Raw genomic sequence first — 19,485 nt, 5'->3', positions numbered from 1 at the left:
GCTGTCCACCTCCTGCGCATCTCCCACTCTGATTTTTTTAATCCATTTTTTAAAAGCAAAGCGTACTGCCATTTCCTGCTGTGTGCAGGAAAAGCAGCACAATAAAAACGCCCACTGAATGGGCCACATGGTCATTGTTTACTTCCTCTTTCTTCCTCTTGTGAAGGAAGAGGAGGTATTGTGTGACAGAAGTAAGGAAATGCAATTTCACCCCTGTATAATGACATTCTTTGTGTAACTTTTCACCCATTCTAAATGCTTGAAAGCTTCTAAGGCTTAGTTATCAACAGTAAGAGCCTTAAGGTAAAATAGGATGATATTTTCGGCCCTGCCCCTTTTGCTTTTGGCCCCACCCACCACTGTAACATGGCCCCTGAGACCTCCAAAAAGGTTCTTCACCTTGTGGCTTTGATTACCAGCATGAACCAGTTGGCATATTTTTTGGCTAAAGGATCTACCAGCGTGATACGCTCTGTTCACCACTGTTCTATCCTTTGTGGCACAGTAGTATAATATAGAAGATACAGACGATAGTGTTGGTTTGTAGGTAGGTTGATATGTTTTATGGATGTGCATTAACATGCATCAGAATCTAGCTTCAAAATGGGGGTTAAATGAGATAATGTTCAAGTACCTCACAGACCTCAGTGTGTCCACATTACTACTTCATTCTTCATGTTTACCTGTAAATAACATTGTGAGGGAATGGGGAAAAGTTACTTTACCAAACAAACAAAACATTTAGAGTATATTCTGTGAATATAATAATCCATAATCATCAGATTGTTAGAATAGCAATATTTTATCTGGCAGCAGAAATACAGCAAGAATAAAATAAATCAATATACATAAATGCAAGGAGCCATAACCCAAGAGACTTTTCCTTTTCCTTAAGGAGAAATTGATTCTGGGAGAAGCAATTTGATGTGGAGAGGTGGTATGTGTGTGCTTAACCTTTCCTCACTCACCAATTCTCTGTTCCAAATCAGCTTCCCCAAGCTACTCATTCAACATGGGGTTCTAAACATGAGATTGCCTCATGGGGGCAAGATCTGGATTGGAGACGCGTTGGATGAAGAAAGGGGTAGTTGCTGCTCCCCTCTGATTCTTCAGTCCAAATAATTTCCCTCTCACCAAGGGAAGCTTTTCCTAGGAAAAGAAGAAGAAGCTACAACACAAAACCTGCTTCCCTCTCTTGTGTTACACTGTTGGCTTCTCTCAGATCAGTAGATTAGAGGCAAAAGCACATAAAGATATGAAAAGCATGCATATTTACGTTTAAGATGGCAATGCCTCAGTTTTTGGACTTGCCTTGCCAAAAAGGTATGCCACTGCTGTGGTATGATATTTTGAGGGCATTAAATCACTTTCCACCTTGAATGTGAAATTCACTGTAAAAATAAATAAATTCTCCATACGTACATGGACACTTTTGGTTGGATCTAGTAGAAATTAGTCATGCTTTAGTTCCATTGAGATAAGTGGAATTTGTGCCATGGATTTCAGTGGGACTAAAATGACTAATTTCCTCTGGGTCCAACCCGCTCTTTTGCAGACATCAATGCAATTGCTTTATTTTAATTCAATTTCAATGTTACTTAAATGTTTTACAATAGCCAAATGTTAAGGGGCTTTGATGTAGTCTTGTTATTTTCATCCAAATGTTTTCAACAGACCTTTTATCGAACACACAAGACCAGCTAGGCTGCAAAAGATGCCCAAGATAAACATAGAAATGTCTGCACATTTCTCCAAGAACATTAACTTTTCCCATTTAAGCTTCAAGTGGAAAAGAGATGGAAGGAGAAAGGTCATTGCAGCACCCGTTACACTGCCAGTTAAACCCATAAGAAGAGCAAAATGTGGGACAAACATGGCCATCAGTAGTGTTAGCAAGAGGAGGGAACTTTTTAAAACCACAGGAAGCCATGGAGCATTAGAACGGCATTTTTGGCTTGGGGATATGTAAGTGTGCAAGATCTCTGTGACGGCAAAGAAGGGCAATGGGTAAGACAGGAGTGCCTTGGTTAAGAGGCACAAATTTACCAAGGTCTGTAACGATGGTGGAAGGTTGTCAGTAATAACCTCCCTTGTTTCTTCACCCCAGGTTAGGAATGCTGTCAGTGCAAAGACTGTTTTGAAGACACAAGCTAAGAAGTGAGTCCAGTTGAGCATAGATCGACATTCTCCAGGGTTCTGCATATTCCCTTCAAGGGTTGGCAGAAATATCTGTGATGTGTAACTGAAAATGATCACTCCTACCGAAACCAGGAAATTCTCAAATTCTACAGAGAGGTTGAATCTCGCCCAGGACCACTGGTGCATTTGGGTTAGGCAGTAAGTGATCACTACAAAGATAATAACAAAGTGGACCAAGGAGCAGAGGAGGCTGAGCTTGGATACAATTTTGAGGGTTTTGATAAATGCACAAGGCAGCAGGCCTACAAATGCAATTGCCGACCACGTTTTCTCAGTCACTGGTAGAGCTGGAAAGCTGTGAGACAGCAAGTTCCCACTAACAACCAGATACAAAATGCATGTCATGATCAGTTCCATCACCTGGGTCACGTTGACAACTCTGCCACCAAGTTTCGGAAATAGCTTTTTGCAGCAGGCATTAGCGATGTCTTCATAGGTGCCTCTCACTCTTACAAGCTGCCCGTCTTCATTTTCTTCATACAGGCAAGCGATTAGAATTTTGCCAGTGTAGCAGCAGAAAACTGCAGCCAGGATAATAAGGAGCAGCCCGCTATATCCACTGTGGAGGAGAGCATATGGCAAACCTAGAACAAAAATCCCCTAGAGACAAAAATAGAGAGGACAAAAACCCTGAAGGAAAATGTTTACTAGAAACAACCCGTTCAAACCTGCAGCTGTCAAAGGCTACCTTTTGCTAATTGCACAGAAGGATCACTGTTACATTAACCTGTCTCCGTAAATAATAGTTGCCAAATATGTGTATATTCATGATGAATGAAGTTAGCAGGGAAAACAACTGTTGGCAGGAGCACAGAAATCCAGATAAGCCCGGAAATTGAAGACAAGCCAACTGTAGAGACAAGCTCCTATTAAATATTAAGTGCTGATGTGATTGCAGGCATCATTTTGATAGGCTCTGAAGTATTTATTTAATCAATGTGCATATTAATGTTCAATAGCGGTTCGATAATGATAAAATCAAAGAGATTTAGCTGGCTCCACACATTTTGTGCAAATGGGAAACTGACAATTCTAGCAGCTGTGCTGCAGAAATAAAAATGGGGAATTATACCTGAATTTTTAAAACTCTGCAATACTTCCTTGATACTTCCAATACATGAAATATTGAACTCTTCTGTTAGCCTTCATCCATAGACACAGCCTTTATGCTGTTCAGACTGAGCAGACTACTAGTGTTTTCAATTTCCCCCAATTGCAAATCCAGCCATTCCATTACATACAAAAGGGTAGCAATATTTCAAAAATACCTTAAAAATATTTACACTGCAGCAGCGTGTGTGTGTGTGTGTGTGTGTTCATTTTGGGGCAAATTCTATAGCTTGCCTACCGTAGCTTTTAATGCCGCCCTGTTCAACAGAGCCAATTATACTTAAGAACATATGAAGCTGCACAGGCCAGACTATTTCTCCATCGAACCCACTACTGTCTACTCAAACAACTGGCTGCAGCTCTCCTGGGTTTCAGGCAGAGGCGTCTTCCATTTCTTGCTACCTCGTCCTTGTTAAAATGGGAGATGCAAGGGATTGAACCTGGGACCTTCCGAATGCAAAAGTTTGCTCTGCCACTGAGCTGTACGTCTGTTTGCAGGGCCCTACTTAAGAAAATGAAAACTTGGTCAGCTACATTTTTCTTGGATTATTTTTGAGTGTGTGCATTGCTCAAAAGAAGGCAGAAATGGTTACAATAAATTTAAATAAATAACCTTGGTTATACACAATCTACCTATTTTATACTTATAACACTTCTCTTAAGCACATACAAGAGTGGGTGGATTTACCATCCAAATGGAAGCCTCTCATGTTTCATGTAATGCCATGTGCTGCTGTGTTGTTTTTATTGCCGTTTAATTCACAGCAGTACGGAAACCTCTTAATAGCTATGCATAAAAAGAAAAGATTCAATTTCAGACAAAAAGTTCTCATTGACACTTCCCATTTCTCTCTATATAAAAGTTTGAAAACATATCCACAGACATCAGTCACACTCTTGTCAGTGTTTCTCATTTCATGAAAGACAAAAGAAAGAAAGAAAGAAAGAAAGAAAGAAAGAAAGAAAGGAGAAAATTATTTGTGTAGATAAATTATCCTTATTAGATTAACGTCCCAGCTGCAATGGAACAACTGCAAGCTCTAGGTCCAGCCCCACCACACTCTGCCAGACACAGCTTCCCCTGCACTTAAGAAACCTCACCAGCCTTGGCTGAAGAGATATCATAGTGGTCTTTTCCCCATCTGGAAGCTGAACACAACACATCCTTGGATTATTCCAGGATGAGAACCACTTTTAACGGGGAGCTCTGGACAGAGCATATGGTTTGAATGTGGAAGGAACCAGGTTCGATCCCTGGCATCTCCAGGTATGGCTGGAGTAACTCTTGACTGAGACCCTGGTGAGCTGCTGCCAGTCAGTGTTGTCAGTGCTAGATGGACTGAAGGTCTGATTCATTAAAAGGCAGCTTTGTATATACTTATGGGGCTTCTCCTCTTATTGCCTCTGTCTCCATGAGACTGTTGAAGCAGCAAGGAAATCACTTTGATGGGAAAGTTTACCATCCAGCACCCATTCTGTTAGGCACAGTTTACAGCCTACATGTGACGAGACCGTTCAGCTTTGGTTGGCGATATCACAGCAGGGAGGAGGTCATTTCCTCCAACATTGGTCCTGTGGGTTGGTGTGTGTGTGTGTGACTTCTCATCTTATTGCCATAATCATTGCCATGCTGACACTGATGTTATCTGCCAAGAAGACATGGCCAGCATATTATTCCTGCAATGTGACTCTCTAGTCCAAACACAAGTGGTAATGGAAAGGTTAGATTCATTGTTGAACAAAACTTGACAAGATGTGTTTGCTAGGTAAGAGGGCTATTACTTTGGAGTGCTTATGAGGCAGAGGAGAAACAGTGATGGGAGGATATGGGATATGCAAATATGAAGTTGAGATAGTTAAGGGATCTTCTCTTGGTTTTGCTCAGGGTTTGCAACTTCAGGTATCCCTGACCCTCAGGTAACCAGTGCAATTCTTGTCCACTCTTGATTATATATACATTGTGCTGTCTAGGGATAGGTTAGGGCTTTCCCCATCCTGATGTCCTCCAGATGTTTTGGACCCCCCGCTATCAGGTCCAGGAAGCATGGCCAATGGTGAGGGATGATGGGAGTTGTAGTCCACAATATCTGGAGGGCTCCAGGTTGGGGAAGGCTGAGTTAGGGTTCTGCAGGTGACATAATTTGATTGTGATTGAGTAAGCAGACCTGCCATGTACTACATAAATCTTTATGAATCATGGAATAGAAGTTGAGGGTGGGTGTTGTCTCCCTACACCATGCTTATTTTTCTTGCACAGATACCCAGTATTTTTACTCTCTAGTCTTGCTTAAATGTACCTTGTGTTGGGATCTAAGGGTTCTACTGGTGGCACAAATGCCTAGATGCCAGAGCTGGTATTGAGTATGATTGTGGAAACTAGCCATTTATTTTTAAATGCTGCGGGATTTCAATTTTGCTGCCAAAGCCTCCTTGCTAGGTGAAGCTGAGGACTTTGTGGCATCTATGGCAACCTATGGGCTCTCCCAGGTTATTATAGACCCTGGATATTTGAAAAGTCCCACGCTCCTGTTTTCCTTTTTTGTACTGAGCATAATTCTGATATTGATGATAGGAGATACAGAGATTAGACTTCTGTCATGGCCAGACAACTATCTGATGAAGGTGTGATTGAGGGTGGGGGCTTATGAAGGTGTCTTAGGCCACAGCTAGACTTAAGGTTTATCCTGGGATCATCCAGGGTTCGCCCCTGCCTGAGCACTGGATCCCCTGTGTGTCACCTAGATGAACAGGTTTGACCCCTGGACGATCCAGGGATAAACCTTAGGTCTAGCTATGGCCTTGGTGTCAGAGAATTATGAAGTTTATTGGATTCAAGACTGTTCTGAGGAAATATAGAGATGTTACAGGTAGGTGTCTGATATTCTGACATTCTCCGCATGCCTGTGACAGATTATTGGATTGGGAGTAGGATTGCAAGAAGTTTCTTCTCCACTCCTAATGCTATGTAGAGTGGAAACCTGCTGCATCTGGTCCCAAAATAATACCATATAGTGCCCCATAGAGTTACTTCAGTTCAGAGTTGTAGTTCACTATTCAAGTATTAATGCATTTCAGATAAGGGATGGGACTAGTGGACCTCCAACCTAGTCATTTGATGGCTCTTCGATCTCTTCTCCCTGCTGCCATGATTCCCTGGAATTTTGTATACACGAAAATAAATTAGAAAAAGAAAGGGAAAAAATAGATTCAACCTTGCAAAGGGATTATAGGAATCAACACTAAGATAAAATTTTCCTCCCATCCAAGGATGCTGATCTGATCCAGTGAAGGATCATAGCTTCCAAATCACGTGAGGTACTGGAATCACGTGAGGCCTCATCCAGTGAAGGATCATAGCTTCCAAATCACGTGAGGTACTGGAATCACGTGAGGCCTCATCTAGTGAAGGATCATAGCTTCCAAATCACGTGAGGTACTGGAATCACGTGAGGCCTTATCTAGAGTATTGCGTCCAGTTCTGGGCTCCACAATTCAAGAAGGACGCAGACAAGCTGGAGCGTGTTCAGTGGAAGGCGACCAGGATGATCAGGGGTCTGGAAACAAAGCCCTATGAAGAGACACTGAAAGAACTGGGCATGTTTAGCCTGGAGAGGAGAAGATTGAGGGGAGACATGATAGCACTCTTCAAATACTTAAAAGGTTGTCACACAGAGGAGGGCCAGGATCTCTTCTCGATCCTCCCAGAGTGCAGGACACGGAATAACGGGCTCAAATTAAAGGAAGCCAGATTTCAGATGGACATCAGGAAAAACTTCCTGACTATTAGAGCAGTACAACAATGGAATCAGTTACCTAGGGAGGTTGTGGGCTCTCCCACACTAGAGGCATTCAAGAGGAAGCTGGTCAACCCTCTGTCAGGGATGCTTTAGGGTGGATTCCTGCATTGAGCAGGGAGTTGGACTCGATGGCCTTGTAGGCCCCTTCCAACTCTGCTATTCTATGATTCTATGAAGGGATGGATCAGCTCCATGCTGATAATCTGGCCAGGGTCAGAATCTTATAATCAGGTTTTAATAGGGACCTGCTGTTTCTTTGCTTCTTGCTTCTTTTACACAGGAACACCAAATTTTACACTGTTTTTTAATTGTTATTTCTTATGAAGTGTTGATGAATAGCTTGCTTTCACAGTAATGTTGTTCCCTCACTCCCCTCCTTTTCAGTATAATTGTTGGGAAGCCTAAAAATCGAGGCATGCGATTGAGGAAGCAGGATGGATCCATGATGTGGATTAATACAATTCTGAAATAGAGGAACCACAGTGTATTGAATGGGATTACGATGGGTGAGAGACAACAGCAGTGGTGGGTGGCTTGCACTGCAACAGGAAGTGAAATTGGTGTTCTATGCAAGAGAAATAGAAAAGCGAAGAGCTGCTCAACGTGCCTCTTTAAAACTCCTCTGACGCTTCTGTTTGCTAAGATAGATGGGCTGAGATGGAGCTGCTCCATCTGCCTTTGAGATATAGCATTTCACTATCCTGACCTAAAGTGTCTTCTATTTGACTGTACCAGAGCAAGGAAACCAGATGGGAGAGCAGTTTTCAGTCTACTAGTCAGCAGCGTCAGCAGAAATAGAAGATTGTACTACAACACTCAACTATGGGGAATAAAAATCCAGTGAGTTAAAAGCATTGCATTTGCCTACTATACAGGAGTAAGAACAAACACAACGGTGCAGAGGTTAGCTCCCATTAACCTTCCCAGCTTTCTGCAGCCATTACACCGAGGACATGTATTTTGGTAGTCCTAAATGTGTTGCAGCTGCATACTTGAGCACCTTTTCAGACCAGAGTGAGATGAAAATAAAAAAGAATAACAACTCCCTGGAGTAGCTCTATAGAGGGTCACTCCATGGAAGGGAATATGCTATTACAAAACAATAAACTGATGACAGGTTTTCCTTTCTATATGTTATCGTTGTGCATTGATAGAAAATGATTTTTTCCTGGGCTTAAATGCGATGTCGCATGAGTGGACTTCCACTCACAGCCGGACTTTCCCTCGCTCTACTCTCTCCTTCATCCCTTCTTCCTACACCTTCCAAATCTGCTCTGGAGTTTCTATTTGAGGCACTGTACATCTCAGAACTTCTCTTCTGTGCCAAAAATGGACCAATTTATTAGGAACCCAACACTGTGACAATCGTCCTGTGTCCAAAATTAGCACATCAGCTATTCATTACCAAAGGGTTTTTTGTTTTTGTTTTTTAAGCATTAACAAGATTAATCTTGTTTGTTTAGGGTTCCATTTTACAGAAAACATTTGTATTACAGAATACTGCTGGAAGTTAATGACCCTGTTCTTTCGTTTATTTTTAATAGGGGGAAAAGCTGCCCTGTAACCATGGACCTCGAAACGGTGCCCGAGAAAAGAAACTCAGCATTCTGTTAATTCTAAATGTGTTTCCTTCTTTCAGTATAACTGAGCATTTTTCTGGTGTTTTTTTTTTTTATAATACTCTATCCAAAGTTGATTCTCGGTTTAACGGGTTGTGCTTGAGGAGCAATTGTAACCTGATTGCTTCAGACTCAGATACAGTGCAAATTAATTCAGTTCCTACTGGATGTGGGGGGAGGGGAGGAATGATCTTTTGGTTTCTGTTCAGGCTGAATATCAGGAAATCAACCATCCAAAAAAAGATTCTAGGATAGAGATCATTAACCTTCTGGCCCTTGAGGAGTATTATCTGGTCCTCTACTTGCCAATTCAAAGAAAATAGTGTGTACTAGAGGATGCAGTGGTTGTTCCAGCACTCTTCTTTCAGGTGGTGAGATATGGGAATCCTTACTTTCCAGCCAACATCTTCTCCTCAGCATCAAGGGACAGAAATAAAGAGTAAATGTTGGTGGGGGGAATGGATGGAAGTATGTAAAAAGAGAAGAACAAACAGCAATGCAGAGAAAGGGGGATGGATGAAGGAAGGGAAAGGAAATGACAAGTGAAAGGAGGAGAAAGATGAAAAAGCAGTGCAGAAGGAAGGAAGGAAGGAAGGAAGGAAGGAAGGAAGGACGGACAGCTTGCCAGTATTTTGTCCCATCATGTTTCTGGTCTAGACTACAGTGAGCTCGATGTGTTCCGAAGTCATCCTTCTCTCACACACGGTATTGTCGATACTGCCACCTTTAGGCCCTTTAAGGTCCAGCAGGCTGAATGGCAGTACTGAAGCTGGGTGTGTAGTGAGTGAATCAGGCAAAGTGGAAAAGAGGGCAGCGCCTGCTGGCACATCAAGACTGGGAGGACCCATATAGTGCCTTTAGGAAGTCTTCATGTTCTACCAAGGGGTATTTTTTCACATGGAGAGAGAAATTCCACAAAAAGGTGACTTGGGGGCCTGAAAGATGACTATTCATTGAGAGATATGATTTTGGGGTTCTTTGTCCACACTTTTGAATTCCAACCATATCCCCCGGCCCATATCTATCTATCTATCTATCTATCTATCTATCTATCTATCTATCTTCTTCCAATTCATTTCATTCATTTGATGAAGTAGCCTCTAGTTCACAAAAAAAAAGTACCACAATAAATATTAGTCTTTAAGGTGCCATAAGACATGTGTTCATGGCTGGATCTACACTACCGCTTTAAAACGGTTTATAACAGTAGTGACAACTGTTGGGGCCCAGGACACGCTCTGTAAACAGCTTTCAAGCCATTTTCAAAGTATCATATTCTGCTTGGTGTAGATCTGTCCATGTGTGTGTGTGTATGTGTTTACTCCTAAAGAGGTTCTGCTATAAATGCTTCTCTGGAATCCCTGCCAATGTGCTGGATCTTTATTTGTTCACACAATGCAATGATTATGGCAGTGCTATAGGACATCTATTAGTTCCTAATAGACCTCTAAAACAGAAAGCAAAATATATATTTGGTGACAGTAATCATGCTAGCAAGAGTAGGTTGACACATTGCAGTGCTTATGCAGGGGTGGTGCATTTTGTTGATGCTGAGAAAACATTTGGGTGAGTATGTCAGTTGTATTTACAGGAAAGCTCAAGGGCTCTTCGCATGTTATGATGAATATACACATAGAGGGAGGGGGTGGGATGAGCACTGTCTGCATTCAGCATAACTTCTGAAAGAGCTCAGATGTACAAATTGCATGGGAAGAGCAAAGCTTCCTAGAAATGTGTAAGAGCCCAGAATGAGGGCTGCAGGCAAGATCCCACTTTCCCCTCTACACATATTAATGTGTGAAGAGTCCTTCAGCAATACTTGCTCAGTGTAATTACAGAGGCAAAGGCAAAACAGAGAACTGCTTCAAGGCACATTCAGGGAAAAGGGGATCAAGTCCATCTGAAATCATATGTTTTGATCCAGTGCCACTTTTCAGTTACTTACAACATTAATAATCCAATATGCATACACATTTTTTGAGGAAGCCTAGCAAGTTGAGATTTCTGTCACACATTTCCACAGACAAGGTATAGTTTTGGCACACACACACACACACACAGTTTAGCATATGGGGAGATTAAACTGGATTACAGTTAAAACTGGGGGCAAGATGCATTTGTAAACCCCCTTTATTTGAGTGAGTTAAGCAGGGGCAATCCTTGCTTAATTCTCACCCATTGAAAGTAATGGGATTTAAAAGAAGCACTATGGGACAGATCATTCCCAATATGTAAACTGCCCAGAGAGCTTTGGCTATTGGGTGGTATAGAAATGTCATGAATTAATGAATTAATATGTGCCTCTTAATACAAATGATCACTTAAAGAATGTTTTCCCCTTCCTTTCTTTATCTGTCTTCCCAGCTAGAAATGTGGATGTGATGGAAAGAAAGGTTCATTTCCTCCCTTTGGCTCCAGGGGCAAAGCGTTCCATCTAGCTCCCTACCTCTGAGACTTAGGGTGCGATTTGTCATTTTCCTCACTACTCTGTGTAATCAGTGTTTAGGGCATTTGGTTTTCTGGCATAGGTCTATTTGCTCATTCAAGCAAAGCACTATGCTTTTTCCAAAGAGAATGTTGGGTTTACGCACTTAGTCATGCACAATAGATTAACCATGGATGTATGGCAAGAGAGAACACTGCCTTTTGGATATCCCAGCGCTATAAATACCAACAATGCGCAATGTACGTGATTTCCAGCGTTAAAATTATAAGGATGTTCCTAGAAAGTAGGGACAAATTTCAGAATCTATATTTGTAAACACTAGGGGTCACTCTTCTTTGGTTTAACATTTTGGTCACTGCCCAGCCTGCCCAGTACCCACTGACATCTTAGGGGGGAAAGTTTTCTCTTCAAGAAAAAAAAAATCATAATCAAAGCTTGGCTAGACAAAGTTTTAGCCTAGGGCTGTCAATCACGGAGGTCTAGCATCTATGTTTTTCTTGCTTTGTTTTCTTCAAAGCATTGCTTTAGATTTCTTAAAGGTTGTTAAAGAAAATGATTTACACAAAGAATAAAGTAGAGAGTAAAGGAAGTTTTAAAAGTTAAAGCTTCACTCAAGCAACTGTATAAGAAATATATTTCAGAAGTGTGTGGAAGTACTGACTAGCTGAGGTTATTTCCTCCACCCCCATTCTGCAGCCTTTAACAGTGTTGCTTGCAGGCTATAAGTGAGGAACAAGAACCTTGTAATTATGGCTTTCATTTGAAGACTACATAAAAACGCACTCTTAACAGAAAAGACAGTTCTTGAATACCTCAGTTAAGCAGATATAATAAATGTAATCTACAGAACTGCTAATATGCCTTAAAAAGCAAGGACCAGGCAGAAATGAGAGGCAGAAAAGGCATCAATTTATTTCTCTATCCTTGCTTCTACATTTATTGGGAGGAATGAGACAAAGTATTATCAAAATATGAACGAAAAGGAATGGCAAAAAAGGAAAGGAAAGGGGGGAACATTACTTCCCCCCCCCCAACCTGGCTTGCTGGTGGATGGGTTGAGCTTTTGCCCCCAACCCAGGGGGAGATGAGGGAGAGGGCTCTGCAAAAAACAGAGAGGGTCAGGTGGAAAAAAGGAGGCGGAGCAGGAAGTTGGATGTCCGACTGTGTCCCTGGGATAGCTCTTTCCTGTTTGTTGGCTCTTCCAAACCGAATGAGGAATGTGTTTCTCACAAGGGCAGAGGACAAGAACATGTGGGAATGACAGCCCTCCTATGGCTCAATTCAGATATATTGCCAAACATTCAGATGTCCATTTCTAAATATGCATCTCCCTTGCTCGATCATTATCTCAATGTTACAAGTAGAAAACTGAAGCTGTCCAAATTAGACTTCCCCAACTGTGCCCCCCACATGGGCAGAGAAGGCTGCTATAGAAGATCATCACGTGGTTATCAAGATTTTGTTAGCTAAATTGAATACAGCACTTATGTACCCATAACCCCAATTATAACAATTTAGGTAAGTATACTCTAAGGCAGGGTGGGCAGAAAGTAGATCTTCAGATGTTTTGGACATCAATCCCTTGCATTCCTGACCACTGGCCATACTAGCAGGGGCTTCTGGGAGTTGAAGTCCAAAACACCTGGGAATCTACTTTCTGCTCACACTGCTGTATGCCTTGTTCAAAAGCAGCAAGACAGATACACAGACACACACACACACATGTTATTTAGAGTGCATATACAAATTAAACAAGTGAAAAGGGGTCTTTCCTTGCCCAGCACCACAAAGCACTCACCAATATTATATTAAAAAAATCAAGAGTACACAATCCTTTGGTGCCATGCTATTATGTACTGCGGTGACTTATTTACTGTTGCTAAGTATAACTACTTAAAGGATAGCTACATGAACTTGTATGTGAGATAATTTAAGGTCTGCCTTGCAAGCTTTGTAGTCCCTGTTAAACAGAAGGAGAAAATTTGGGTGCGTGGCCATTTTAAAAACCTGGATGGGGAAAATATTTTAAATGGTTCAAAATTAACCTTCTCAACTTAGCAATGATTTCATAGTAGTGCTGTCATGCTTTATGCTTTAGTTTTACTAATGTAAGTGTATATTAAACTAAAGAGGGAAATGAGAAAGCGAAGGCCATTTTATGCATTGAGTGTTGCATTTGAAAGGGTCCCCTGACAGAGTGTCACCATATGACTTTAAAAGATGTAGTCAAAACAATCAGAGGCTGTTGAGCTCTTGCAGCCACTTTATAGTCCATTAGGTTGGTAAAACGGATGGAAAGGAGCTTTGGGAGAGCAACGAACAGGTCTGACTACAATTAACGCAGAAGCAAACACTAATCCTTCCCTCCCCTCATTCTTTCTCACATGGGCAGGCTGGTGTCTCTCTCTCTCCCCCCCCCCCGCTCCCACATCATGAGAAAGATACAAAATTATTCACACACCTGCTTAACAAAGCTCCTGTCCCCTAGAGCAACCCAGAAACAAGCAAAGACTGAAGGTATTCAACTGTAGACTGGACAGTCAGGTTCAGTCTTTGCATTCGTGCACTGAGTAGTGGGTTTGGCCCAGTGGCCTAAATGGCCCCTTCAATCTCTATCATTCTGTGATTCTAATTGTGACTGGCGATGAACTCTTCTTGGCTCACTTTGAATTCCATTCACTTTTGGGGTGATCTTTCCCAGAGGATGGTTTAAAAAAAGACTCTTGAGATTGCAAAAAGTGAGTGCATTAAGCCCCACTTGTAACAATATGAAATATTTTTTTCATATGGGTTGTGCTTCCTGAGAGGAAACCATTTCTGGCCTGAGGAGAGAGTGGCCAGAGAGAGTTCTATATAGCAGTCTTTGTTTAAATAAGAACAGTAAGTTTGCTTGGAAGCAAAGTCTGTTTGAATCTGCGAAGTGCAGTTCACCAACTTTGAAACAACGCGTACGTCTTCCCATATGGACTCAGAAGCTCTGAAGAGCAATGCCTTGCAGCTTTATAGGTGTCAAACAGAGAATGCAAAGGAAGAAAAAGAGAGGGAGAGGAAGAGACTTTGTTGCTACCACCACTGCTGCCCCTACCCTTCCATCCGGGACGTTTGAGAGGTGGGGGGGGGCTTCCAGGTGAGGCTTTGCCCTACTTCATTCACAGAATTTTACAGGGGGTCCAGATGGTATCATTTGCCATAGGTTTTTCCACTGCTACTTCCATCATTTTTCTTACCACAAAGCAACAGCAACAACAAAATCTATTGAGGGAAAATGCACAATACTGGAAAAGGGTAAAAGGAGGCATTTTCTGGGGTGTGACAAGAACAGCTGTGGATCTGCACCATCCACAGCTTTTCTGGCCCCCAAACATGTTCCCAGTCAGCTGATGAACTACATCAGTCCTGGAGCTGGCATAGATCAAATCCCTCCCACTGATTTCAATAGGAGAGGTTGGTGGTTTTTTTAAAACTGCCTCAGGGGTGGAGGGGAGAAGTAGATATGTGGCTCCTACCTCTCTTAACCCTGCTGGGTTTGTGCCAGCTGAGCTTTGAATTTGTTAGAGGCTCCAACGTCAGAGCTCTTCACAGTGGCAGGTAGGATGACCCTGTAAATCAGGGATGGAGAACCTCAGGGCAGGAGTTATAAGCATTTTTGTTAATTCCCATTAGAGCTGCTCTTTGTAAAAAATCCGGATTTCCCCTCCCCCTCCCGGATTTGCCGGTTTACATCAAAAATCCGGACAAATCCGGGCAAATCCGGTCATATGGTCACCCTATCACCTATACATCCCGAACAATCCAGATCATAAAACTTTGCCAAGTTGAGGTTTTTATAGTAGCTGTTTTGTGTTGTTTCAAGTGTAACTTGGAATTGCTACCTCTAAATTGCCATGCAAAACACTGTTGCCCTTTCCTCTGGGTAGGGCAAAACAACTGTGTCATTCTCATTTATTACACTCAGTTTCCACCACTAAAGAGAAGTCGGATTGCTTTAATCATTCTTCTAAGGTCTGCAAAGATTCACACACACCCCTCCCCAAGTTCCAATTCATTATTATTTCATGCAGGCTTTTCTATCATCACTCCATATTTGTCATTGCTTTCTAAAGAAAAAATCATGATTCCATAAATGGAGACCACAGGGAAAATGATTTCTGGCTTGTAGAACACAACAATAACATTCAAAGAAAGGGGCATATTAACCCAAGAGGCACACAGGCATCCATGTACACACAGAGGTATAGTACAGTCCACTTTTACTGCTCTCCTTCCCTCCCAAAAACGGCATTTAAGGGTTTGTAGGATTATTTTTTTGCGGTCTGTAGGTGTGTGTTATTGTTGTGCTTTTGACAGTGACAGAGTGAACTACTACCTTCCTAAGAATCAAGCGTAAAAAACTCAAAGTGTTTTTGTTACACACACTGATCTTAGAAGAAAAATAGAAGAAAGGGAGGCAGCCAAGCTTATACGTGTGCAACTGAGCAACACTGCCATTGAGAGGAGCTCATATGGCTTCATTCATATGGCTTCATTCCAACTGATAGTGTCATCCTCACTCTGTGCACCCCCTTGATGCTTCACAGAAGAGAGACACACGGCAGGATTGACAGGGGGCCAGCAGGGGTGAGAGGAAGTTCTCTTGGTTTTGAAGTGGCTGCCTGTGACCCCTGACCCTGGGAGCCACTGGCATGAACAGAGGAAGGGTGGCCTGCTGAAGCAAGAGCATTCCCCCACACTTGGTCCGCAGCTCTCCTCTTACTGATGGACATTTGAGTTAGCAAGAAATTATCATTTTATAGTAGCACCTCTCATTTTAGAGCCACCTTCCCCAACCTCATCTCCACCAGATGTATTGGACTACAACTCCCATCATTGCTGGCTGGTAAAAATGGGAGTCATAGTACAATCCATCTGGACAGTGCCAATTTGGGTAAGGTAATTTTAGAAATTATGCATTGACTTCTACTAACTTTTAATGTGTATTTATTGCTTATTTCATCCCTTGCTGTGGTGCAGATAACAATTTTGACTGACCTTATTTTAGGCATGGTGAAATCAGATAGACATTGGCTAATTTAATCCTGGTTGTGATTTTATATTGTATTTTATAACATGTTTTTATACTGTTTGTTTTATACTTTGAATGGTTTAAATTTTTGTGAACCGCCCAGGGAGCTTCGGCTATTGGGCAGTATAAAAATGCAATAAATAAATAAATAAATAAATAAATAAATTGCTTCTTTTAACAAATCCAGTGATTGATATCGGCATGTTAGCATTTTGCTCCAAAATATCCAAAAACATTGAATACATTTACACATGTGTTTTAATTAGAGTGGATGGAATGCTAGCAAATGATGTTCCCAAAAATGTACAGACAAAAGCATCTCAACTTTTTCTTCTTTTTGGCTTCCAGAGCAGGCACATGTTAAGAACTGAAAACATTTAGCTCAAATTCATTGAGAAACTTCCTGCTTACTATGCCAAGCTGGTAAGCAGATGCAGCTGTAATATGACATTCTTTAATTACAATTGCACATTTTTGTAGTCATAACATGTTTGTTAAAAGCAACATTTTTTTACTGCATTGGCATTCTTTAAACTGAATTTACAATAGCTTTTTCAACTTCAATGAAATATCAAAAGAAATATGAACTGCTTTTGCCTTCAAAGACAAGGAACAGAACAGAGTTAAGAAGTTTTTAAATGCCTTTAGATTTTTGTTCTATGTTTAGAGTCTAGAATCTAGAAGCTACAAATGGTATATCTATCTGAATTTAAATATTACAAGGTCTTTTGTATTTTCCTTCGAGGGTCAATTCTGTTGTGTGTTGTTGTTGTTGTTTTTTAAAAAAAGTTGGATTAAAAGGGGTCTATTTTGTAATGGAAAAATGAGCGGAAGGAGTGGGAGGTGCACAGAGTTGTCTAAAGGGCGATCACACATCCATAAGTGTGCAATAGAAAGCATGTGATAAAATGCTCATTTGATTAATTTCTTCATTTGGATATCTGTCTGTGGCAATGTTACAAACACATGCAAGCACAAATATGTACAATTCCTAACAAAATTTAATGTGACTTGTAGCTATATAAATTTATGAAAGCCAATGATGATCATATGTTGTTCATGCTTTTAATGCAGTTCTGAAATCAGTCCTACTACAATATCTATAGCAAAGCCAATTAAAACAGAATATTTGGATTAACATGAAAGTGACTCCCATTAAATAAACTAATCCAAGTTTTGTAGATCAACAGTTTTGGGACTGTGGCTACAGTGTACTTCAATTAAGTTGTTTTTTGTTAGAATTTAGTCACAATTATATTTGTTAGGCTGGATCCAGATTTAGGCTGCAATCCTACACCCATTGACCTGGGAGTAAGCCACATGGAACTCAATGAGACTTAATTCTGAAAATTGTATGGGATTGCACTGTTATACTTAGAGTTACCCATTGAATTCAATAGGATTTAAGTTGGTCAGTTTAAGTGCCATTGATTTCAATCACTCTACTCATGTTTGGCTGAGTCTGGATCCAACCTATCATCATTATTTACATTTTTTTTTATTTATTTAAGGATTTACACCATCTATCCACAGGACACATCACTGAATAACAAAAACAAACTACAGGACTCCATCCTAAAGAGCTTACAGCCTACGTTTCAACAATGGACAAATGGTGGGGTGAAGGGATTGGAGGGAAGAGAGAGAAGATTAACAAGGGATGAATGAGAGAAAACATATATGCATATAAAAACTCAACACTACAATAGAAGTTTAAGAATTGCCTTCACTTTATTTATTTATTTATTTAAAACATTTGTATCCTGCCCTTTATCATTAGGGTCTCAGGGCAGTGTGCAGATAAAAGCATACATATAATGTAAGCTGTACTTTGAGGAGAAACTGGATCTTCAGAAGGCTGTGAAGTAAAGACAATTTAAGAAAATGATGAATGGGTGGTGAGCATAATGAATTACTGAGCATCGCATTACCTGAATAGCATTGGTTACATTCCAACCAGCTTCCCAGGTGGTGATCAATGTGCCCTGGGCATTTTCCCTATGAACCTGGCTCTGGTAGTCTGGGTCTTGAGAAGGTGCACCAAACTTATCAGAAGCTCTTCCAGTTGGTTCTCCTCCTTCTTCATCCTGAGTTCGATTGAGTTCATCATGTTGGGCAAAATTCACATTTTCTTCATCAGTGTACAGACAACTTTTCCATCTCACCATTTTCAAAAATAGGGATTTGGTACTTCTAAGGTGGACTGAAAGAGATGGAAACATTTGCTGCGCGTAATCTGCCTTGCCTACCAGAAAGCCCTATGAATGGTATTGTCCTTGCGGAAGTTAATTCTGCAAAAGTATTTTCTTATTTAGGATTTTGCAAGATGTGCATTGAAAGAGTATCTGTGCTGTATAAGGGTAGATTTGTCTTAGTCCTTTATTTCAGGCAGTCCAAAATTCTAATCTAAAAGACTGTCTGCAGTGGTCCCCAATGTGCTACTCTGAATCAATGAGGGTGCAAATGAACCCGTCCAATTCAAATCCTCCCAGTTATGATCATTACGTAGATCGCTCAATCGTGTAACAGCTACAAGTGGTTGCCAGAATTTATTGCTTGGTATTATGCAAGTATCCATCTCCATACAAGCAACTATGCCTCCATAAAATAATTACTGCCCTTAACACCCAAGTTTGACTGACGCTGCCAAAATGAACTCTAAAATGTATTCAGTTGCAAGCTAATCACTCAGGTTTTCACTAGGGTGAGTCATGTTGTACTTTAAAAAAAAGTTTCTCTTCACTCAGGTGAAGATTAAAAAACTGATATAAAACTTACATAAACTAATCATTTGTTCAAATTTAGATGCAGAAAATAAAAACTTACACAGAAATTCCTTTCTCCAAGTCTGAGAAATTTCTATTAGACATTGTTATGACCTTTTACATTGTCCCTTGCTAGTTTGTGAAAAAGTGCAGGATAATGCCTTCCAAAATTTGATATAATAGTCTGTTTATTCTCAAATTCTGGTCCCTGTTACAGGAGTTGCTTTTTAATAATAATAATAATCTTATTATATAATCACAGGATGCTAAAGCTATCTTTTGTAAGAAAGAAAGAAAAATACTGTCAGAATTGGGGTGCATGCTCCAATTCATTTGATCCCTGTTAATTCTCACCTGTTGTGTCCACTATTATACTTCTTTAAAGGGTTGAAGATGAGCCTGTTAGATTCTCCTAAACCTGCGGGTCAATTTCATGTGGCACTAATTTCATGTGGCACTTAGCATCATCCGGTTTTCATGTTATACT

The 19,485-nt window shown here is 40.9% G+C and overlaps 1 protein-coding gene across 1 annotated transcript; it reads right to left on the bottom strand.

Moving 5' to 3' along the window:
* Window positions 1–1,653: 1,653 nt before the first annotated feature.
* On the bottom strand, window positions 1,654–18,455 carry LOC134398198 (vesicular inhibitory amino acid transporter-like). The gene is made up of 2 exons (XM_063125447.1): window positions 18,165–18,455; window positions 1,654–2,799 (listed from the first exon to the last, which is right to left on the bottom strand). Exons 1-2 carry the CDS (start codon window positions 18,453–18,455, stop codon window positions 1,654–1,656), a joined length of 1,437 nt encoding a protein of 478 aa, XP_062981517.1.
* Between the last annotated feature and the right edge of the window lie 1,030 nt (window positions 18,456–19,485).

Source organism: Elgaria multicarinata, chromosome 4 (genome assembly GCF_023053635.1).
Source record: "Elgaria multicarinata webbii isolate HBS135686 ecotype San Diego chromosome 4, rElgMul1.1.pri, whole genome shotgun sequence".
Classification (NCBI taxonomy): Eukaryota; Metazoa; Chordata; class Lepidosauria; order Squamata; family Anguidae; genus Elgaria; species Elgaria multicarinata.
Note: the sequence above shows the minus strand (reverse complement) of the source record. Positions and strands in the feature narration are given on the sequence as shown.

Bases quoted from the DNA above. Each gene is read 5' to 3' on its own strand.
- LOC134398198 (XM_063125447.1), bottom strand. From the start codon at position 18,455: ATGTTTCCATCTCTTTCAGTCCACCTTAGAAGTACCAAATCCCTATTT. The intron at 2,800-18,164 runs GTAATGCGATGC...TTTTGTCTCTAG, and splicing joins ATGTAACCAATGCTATTCAG to GGGATTTTTGTTCTAGGTTT.